At 40.0% G+C, this 8,752-nt stretch overlaps 1 protein-coding gene across 1 annotated transcript in view; it reads left to right on the top strand.

Moving 5' to 3' along the window:
- Window positions 1-5,268, top strand: part of LOC108670796 — a 24,408-nt gene extending 19,140 nt beyond the window's left edge. The window contains exon 11 of the mRNA XM_018158289.2: window positions 3,119-5,268. Coding sequence (XP_018013778.1) covers window positions 3,119-4,756 — 1,638 coding nt within the window. The 3' untranslated portion in view covers window positions 4,757-5,268. The remainder of the gene's footprint in view (window positions 1-3,118) is intronic.
- The last annotated feature ends 3,484 nt before the right edge of the window (window positions 5,269-8,752 follow it).

Here is an 8,752-nt window from a genome sequence, read left to right as displayed (position 1 = left end):
GGGGGGGAAGGGAGGGGGCATTTTTTTAAGCATTTTTCATATTCGGCCGTGTCTGTCCCGAACGTATCAGGTACCAAATACGCGCGCCCCACGATCGCCCCAAGCTCGACGAGTAATTTCACAAGATTCCATTTCGGCGCTTATTTCGCTACGGCAACCGGAACCTAATGCGGACATAGAGCTTCTAATTTACCCGGCCATAAGAACTTGGGGCGTCCGTGTGCCAGCGGCAGACAGGTCTTCGAATTTCGATAGGGTAGTAATAATTCTAAGTATCGTTAGCAGTGTGCCACATCGATGGCTGACTACGTCAACTTATGTCCGTAAACCAATAACGTCTTATTAAACTCTTACATAATATAGTAGCTCAAGACGTGATTGGTTGACGCAGCATTGTGTAATTATGCAGTTGAGTTCACTTTGGACGTTAGTCACGTAACACACAGTCTTACAGTGTCAGGGACGACAAGGTACGTTATCATAAACATAATGGCAACAATCATCACCTCGAGGAGATGAAGGGAAAGCCAGAGTAAAAGCAGTGTGTAACCCTGCTTCTACCTGTGTGTTTTTATTTCTTAATATTTTGCATTCGTTTAATACTTTCTTCGCTCGTTTGATAAACTGTATGTTGAATGTCAACTACTGCTTAATTTCATTTGTTCTTTTAATTATTTATGTACATCTTGATCATCACCTGATCTCTGGCATGCTACACCTTTTGGAAAGCTCCTTGTCAATGTTACAACAAATTAAAAGTTCAGCTCTCTAAGTCAATTTTTCAGAGTTTTAGGGGCCCCCAAAAAATTAAGCCAAAGCTAAGTTGATATTCTAAAAGTTAGCGGTTAGCGGTAAATTCAGCTAATTTTTTCGTCGATTTGTCGGTTTACCGTTATAAAAGCTAACTTTTCAGTTGGCGGACTGACGGTTGTTGAAGCTAACTTTTCGATTAGCTGTGCCCACCATTAATTGGGTATACCAGAGTGAAATCGATGTGTTATGAATTGGGTATTTTTCGAAGTATTACAAATTATTAGAGGGCAAATTTCCGAACTTGCCATTGAACATGGCAAGGTTAGGAAGGTTACGAATTCCAACTGAAATTTCGACGGTAGCAACTGATCTATTCTTCTTTACAACCACTGTAGGCAGAATTTTATAGACTCGTGCAAAACAGTTCGATATACTGTACAAACAAGTGACGTGTCGTGAGCTAGTGAGTTGTTAGCAAATAACCCTGAATGTGACACGTGCATGTAGGAGGAAGTAGGAATGCAGTCGTCTCGCCTTGAATTGCATTACCGCAAACAATTAATTCCATTTTATGTACTTCGTACCTGGAAACACAGGAATTTGCTATCATATTGAATCTGCGCTATGTTGAAATGGTTAAAATTGAGCCCTGTGGATACACTAGTCTGTTGTTTGCAAGTATTTTGGGAGAACTTTGTTGACTGATTTAAACGGTTATTGCAGAAGAATGCTTGACAGTATATGTGATTGTTTGGTGATGGAGAATATGAGAGATGGTTTAATACTGTATAAGGTGAGAGAATGTTTTGCTCTGCCGTATGTATGAATGTTTGGTACACGCAATAGGTAAGAGTGTTTGGTGCGGGTGATTGGGGTGAAATGTTTTGCCGATGGATAATGTGGGATAATATTGGGCGGTGTGGAATATTGGAGAATGTTGACTGTTGAGTGCTAGTGAATGTTGGAGATTGTTTTGTTCGGCAATGTTAGAGAATCTGGCATTCTAGCAAATATTGGAGAATCTTATGGGTATTGTGGAAAGTATGTGTTCTAAGTTGCATTAACTTTTATTATTCCCTGTCAAAATTAGTGATTCCTCGCCATTTGCATAATTGTGCCGCCCGCTGTGTTACATTTTTACGTTTCCGTCTAGTCTGCACTAATACATAGCCTACAGCGATTCAAATGCCCCCACCCTTTCCCCATTATAAGGGGGAAGGGAGGGGGCATTTTTTATCGCACTTTTCAGGTTCCGCCGTGTCCGTGCCGAAGCTATCAGGTGCCAATTACGCTCGCTCTACGGTTAGCCCAAGCTCGCTCGGTTAATGACCGGATTCTGATCAGATTCTTATTCCGCTCGTAAAGCGGACATTATAGAGCCGCTAATTTACGCGCAGGGCGACTTAAAGGTGTCTTCAATTCAGAAGCTAACCACCCTCAAAATTTTGGAAGGAAGCACTCAAAGCCTATGTAGATAACGATAACATTTCCTCGGCCCTCCTCAAAACATCATCCCGCAATATTCAAAGCTTAGATAAAAATCACTAATATTTCAGGGGAGAAGCCCTCTCTTTCTACACTTGAAGAACATTGGAAACGAAAAGTTTCCGGTTGTAACGGAAATCAAAGCCAAACATGAGGAAGCAAGTATTCAAGTATGTGCAACGCTTAAACTAGCACGACAGTATTATTTAGTTTTTGAAAGTATTAATATTTTATCATTTATATTTCTAATAGAGACGGTAATGATCAAAACTTTTGTGAACTATTGCCCCAATTCATTAACAATGGAGCTCGAAAAAATTTCAAACCGTCCACTAACCGTACAATGTGACGCAGTGAACAGATTAGCGTGGTAAGAAAGTGGTGTATCTGTTGATCGTGACTGCCAAGAACCTACGCTTAGATTGACTTGCTTTTCCTAAATCAGTCACAAATCTTTACATAAATTGCATTGATTCAGAAATTTGAATTATTTAATCATCAAATTTCTTTGTTTAGCCTGTCATGAATAATCAAATGTTAATGTTTAAAAATTGATCTAAAATGATGCAAGTGGCCGTTGTATTTCATATGTAATTTGTTTGGAATTCTTATTTAATATTTTCTGGATGTTATGAGATGGACGTTCAAATCTACCGACATCTTAGGTCGTTTGGTAATATTTTCCGGTTTTTGGTTATCTTTTTCTTATACTTCTCATAATTTCTTCAATAATTTTTACCTAATTTACCTTCAATCATATTCAATTGCTTTGAGCGTAACTACAGTGCTAACGAAACTAGTTGTCCCTTTCACATACAATTTTTTTTTTAAAATATCCCCCTGAGAATGTTTTCGATTAAAAAACCAACCATAATTTCAGATTAACCTGGCCGTCGAAGCGAAATTCAAGATGGCGCCGAAGCAGGACTACGCGATTGGCATCGACTTGGGCACGACTAACTCGTGCGTGGGGATCGTCAGGAACGGGCGCGTGACTATCATCGCCGACGAGCTAGGTAGTAGCCTCACGCCGTCGTTTGTGGCGTTCACTGACGAGGAACGACTTATTGGGGAGTACGCTAAGGCTCAGCGCACCATGAATCCTGCCAACACAGTATACGAAGTGAAGAGACTCATCGGACGCAAGTTCGGCGATGAAGCAGTGCAGAATAAACTCCCCCACTGGCCATACCGCGTCGTCGACGACAGCGGCAACCCCAAAATCTGCGTTCAATATCTTAAAGAGGAGAAGTTTTTCGCCCCGGAAGAGATTTCTGCGATCGTGCTGTCTAAAATGAAAGACATCGCAGAAATATTCCTTGGATGTAAAGTGAGGAAAGCGGTTATTACTGTACCTGCGTACTTTACAGACTCACAACGACAAGCTACCATCGATGCCGGAACCATTGCGGGTCTCCAGGTACTGAAAATCATCAACGAACCAACCGCTGCCGCCCTTGCGTACGGGGAAGACACGATCGTACCCAATGAGACCAACATTCTGATCTTTGACTTTGGTGGCGGGACTTTCGATGCAGCGGTTCTGAAAATGAAGAGAGGAAACTACGAAGTCAAATCTGTTGAGGGTAATAGCCAGCTTGGAGGAGGAGACATAGACTCTCGCGTTGGTGAATTTTTGATCGAAAAATTCAGGGAGAAAACTGGACTGAATGTATCAGATGATATAAAAGCAAAAGCAAAAATTGCCAAACATGCCGAACAGGCAAAGATCAGTTTGTCAGTTCGGGAGCAGCACAAAGTTCATATCGAGGGCTTAAGTCAAGGGAAAGATTTCATCTTCCCTTTAACCCGAGGCAGGTTCGAATCACTTTGCGCAGATATTTTTGCAGAAACTATGCAGTGTGTGGACAAAGCGATTAGCAATGCCGGGCTGACAACCAACGAAATTCACGAAGTTCTCTTAGTCGGCGGTTCGAGTTGGATTCCCAAGCTCAAAAAAATGCTAGAGGGAAAATTTCCAAACAAGGGAATCAAAAGGACGATCAACCCTGCGGAAGCAGTTGCGTATGGCGCAGCTGTCCAGGCAGCCATGCTCAACAACGACCGAAGTGTAGAAGACATTCAGCTGACGGATGTGACGCCGCTATCACTTGGTACGGATATTATTGGTGATAAAATGAGCACCATAATCATGCGAAATTCTAAGATACCAGTCGAATGCACTAGGAATTACACGACAACCTCCGATTATCAAAAAGCCATAGCAGTCAAAGTTTATGAAGGCGAATTTTCAGTTGCATCGATGAACAATCTGTTGGGAGAGTTCATTGTTGAAGGCATCGAAAGGGCCCTGGCTAAGGTACCCTCAATCGCGGTAACTTTTTCCCTAGACATGAACGGGATATTGAGTGCTACTGGCGTGGACCGGAAGACAGGAGGCAGAGGTCAAGTTACCATCTCCGTTAATAAAGGACGTCTCAAAAAGGAGGACATTGAGAGAATGATTATAGAAATGAAGGACATGGAGATTCAAAGCCGTGCTCTGATGAATGCTTAATTCTGCCCTTTAACTGGTGGCAGAGATCGCAAAATAGGAAAGTCTTCATGAAACACATAAATGCACTATACATTAATTCAATCTTAACCAGTTATAACCAACATTGAATTAGCATCACAATGTGGAACATGCTTTTATTTTTACTTGCATTATTTGTACATTTATTTTATATTGGTACGATAAGAATTGTTCATAATTACTTGCTGCTTCATGCTTTCTATGTACTGCGCACTTTATTACAATTAATGTTGTTATTTATAATAATTCGACTATTACAGCTTGATCTTTCAAAAAATCGTTTAAGACTTGAAGGTTAAATTCTACTGAATCCTTACTTCGTCCTCCTTATACATTCATGAGAATTTTTTTATTTAGGGTATTTATGATGGTGTCACCGGACGTGTGCCGCTACCTTTAATCTTATCAGGATGATCGAAGCTCCACGGCCAAACGCCGGCAACTATCTTGTAGAAAGTTCACTTTATTGCACTGGGATGTTCATTCATTAAAAGTCGGTTATACGAGTAAAACTTTCCTTTTATTCCAGTAAAGTACACTTAATAGCAACACGTTAAATAAAATAGTACAACAAGCACGATGGGCCTTACACTGCTTGATGGAGCATATAGAGCACAGCCACAGTAACTAGCGCTAGGGCACAAGATCGCTAGTGGAGCAGCGGAGCGAGGTGAGTTCAGTGTAGAACCTCACTGTAGGGCTGGCGGGACACGACTACTGCCTGAGACACTGCCACTCAGACCTGACTACCCCGTTCCGACTGCTATAGGTCTGACTCGCATGTCTCTAGCGCAGCTTCGCCAGACGTAATAAAAATAATTTCGCCAGAATGAATAAAAAATGCATATGAGAACAAACGATGGCAGCAATAGAATAATGAATATTAGTGAACGATATTCATCGTTCACAATGGTATTAGATTTACCGATCACTCAACCTCTGTTGTGGTCACGAATTTATTACTAAAAAGAAGGTCGCAACTTTTTTCGTTTGAGACGTTTTTCAAGTCTCACGAAATACAATTATGTAATCGGACAATTTTCAATAAATGTACAAATTATTTTATATTGAATAGTCATATTAATAGTTGAATACATTCGTAAATAAAAATTAAAATATATTCATATGGGCGTATTCACAATTTTTATCGGCTTCTGTTAGCTTGCAGCTTACCCATGATATGTCTACCACTATCGTGAAGAAATGACTTCCTTTGCAATCAATTCTAATATCGTGATGATAATATTAGGAATTATGCATTAGATTACTATAATATTATAACTTTATTCACTATATTATATTATTATTCATCAGATTATACCATTATGCTTTAGATTATTATGAGGCAGCTTGCTACTCGATCGTACGTTTGCTACTTCGCAGTAACAATTATACGTCGCTAACACACTGTAGCATTGCACATTTAAAATGGCTGGATATACGGATTTTCATCTTAGTTTTTGACCTTTATGTGACAATATAACAGTGAAAATTATGCAAATCATAATAAACACGTCCAATTTCTATGGTTCATCAGCTGCTCTTGGTATAAAAGGCTCGATCTTGAAGGTCAGTGGTCATATCTCTGAGCTCACTGTCTTTGAACTCAAGACCTTCACGTGGCATTGCACAAACTTCGCTATGTACTCTTAAAAACTTTTCTCTTGGATATAGAATTGGAACATGCGGAATATAATAATCGGATGCCAGCTCATGACATCTTGATAAAAATCACGATAATGTACATGCAATGGTTATTTCGTAAAGACTGGTCAAAATTTTTTCAATTTTAATAATTCTGTAATCGTTAGGCTGCAATTGATTATCATTTATATTAGTATTAAGTATGCCTAAGGATTCGTATTTCATCAGAATCTAAAACTGCTGCGCATTGCGACTCTATTAGTTTCTTTTGTTGCTCGCACGTGCATCGCGAGTAATGTTCTTTGGCGACGTGTTAGTCGGAGCAATATTCCAAAGCGCAATATAATTAGGTCTATTAAACTGATCACAGCATCATTTCGGTTTTGTAAGAGGGCGCAGTATTAAGTGTTGTATTGAAATGGGTTTGATCTGTATTATTGCGCTTGTCAGCTTCATATTTATAGTTGACTCAATTGAGATCAACGTTTTGCGTCAGCCTGTATTGATTCAATGTTTTCAATTCATGCCATGCTGTAATTTACTCATAGTCAGGAACCAGTAACTTTACCACGATTTTTCTAACAACTTCGCCTTGCGCTTATTATTTCAAACAAATAATGAAGCAATAAACCACGCACCTCTGAAACAGATAAGTAGCGAAATTATAGTTAAGTTGTTGCGGTCTCGAGCCAAAAAAAAGGATGCAGACCGACACCACCAAAGTAATAGTTATTCTATGGGAAGAAAGATACCATATAGTGAGAAACGCATGTAAACAAACGAGGAACAATGTTATTGAGCAATGTTCAATTTATATCGCACTGTTTCGCAAGTTTATAGCAGCCACTTGAACCCGTGCACCTTAAAATCTTTTGCGACTAAGAGGTAGACAATTTTAAGAGGCAAATAAGAGGCCATATACAGGGAAAATTTTGATAGTAGAAGGAGAGGCAGACTCCGAAGCATTAATGAATTTAACTGGAAGAAGAACTCGGTTCTTCAATCTAGGTAGGACTATATATATACATATAGATAGGAATTTAACTTCAAGTTCATTATAAACCTATGGCCAAGGTGGTTATACCACAGTAGAGGGCAAATGCCCAAGTTAAAGTCGGTGTCTGCCTCCTAAATAAAGTTAGAGCGAACATGCCTTTTAACTTAAATAAACATTATGAAAACTGAGAGTGATCACTCTAACAAACAAAAATAGAATTAAGAAGGTATGGCGTCAATTACAGACCGCCGAAGCGCGTCCATGAAGATAGGTGCTTTCACCATCAAGTTACAATGCCAACATCTCTAGCTACAAATCCATACCAACAATAGGTACGAAGAAAAAGAATCAAAGATGTTACAATTTAAGAACGTCGGAAATTTCCAACAATACCAGCGTTCAAATCTCGGAGCTGCCGTCGACGTTTATCCAGTGAGAGCAAATAGCGGTAAATTATTTGTGGCTTATCTGCATCCTTTTTAATTGAATTTTTTAGTTTGTAATTGATATCGCAAGTGTATATAGGATGTGAATGTTCGCAAACGAAGACTTGTCATTGTAGAGAGCAACGTGTCGGTGATCTCAGAGAGAGAAAGAAAAAATAATGTTAAATTGTTGTCGCGCAGTTGACAAACGGTTAACTCAACTGCCGGGCGCGCTGCCAGAGCCTAACAAGAGCGGGCGATGAGCAGATTTGAGCCGAAGGAGCTCGCCGAGAGCTGCGTGTCAGCAGGACAGGCCCGCCAGAGCAGGTGCTTTGAAGTTAAATCGCGCAGCTCCGCGGCTGGTGATATCGTCTCTAATGCGGATATTTCTGCTCTATCGCGGCTCTGTCACGTCTCTACATCGGCTCTACAACCAGCGACGGGCTGCTCTATTCCCTGCCCTAAATTTTTACTGGGAATGGCTTTATGCTAGACAGCACGCCAATAAATTTCGATAGGATTTAATTTGAATATCTTAATATTTCTCCTGAACAGAAAACTGTGCACGTTAACAGATTGATGAATGTTAATTCCGACATATTTGATTTTAATAACTCTACGCTTACACTAGCTATTGAAGCTGATCTGGATGATTTTAAAATTTCAGGTTCAACTTTCCTCAATGAGAATTATGTGGATAAAATTGTGTACTCTCATATTCGCTCGTTGTTAGGCAGCAGTCGTATGAGACTTCCAAAGACTTGCTTATGATGGCTTCACATTCAAATCTAAATCATCTACCAAGTAACTAATCATCTACCAAGTAACCAATTTGAACTTGAAGGTGAGTGGAGAACCCTGAGCGTGCCTTAGCGCTATGCGCACTGTTTAGCCTGCGCTAATGCCTTCACT

Source organism: Hyalella azteca, unplaced genomic scaffold (genome assembly GCF_000764305.2).
Source record: "Hyalella azteca isolate HAZT.00-mixed unplaced genomic scaffold, Hazt_2.0.2 contig15253, whole genome shotgun sequence".
NCBI lineage: Eukaryota > Metazoa > Arthropoda > Malacostraca > Amphipoda > Hyalellidae > Hyalella > Hyalella azteca.
This window is presented reverse-complemented; position numbering and strand designations above follow the sequence as displayed.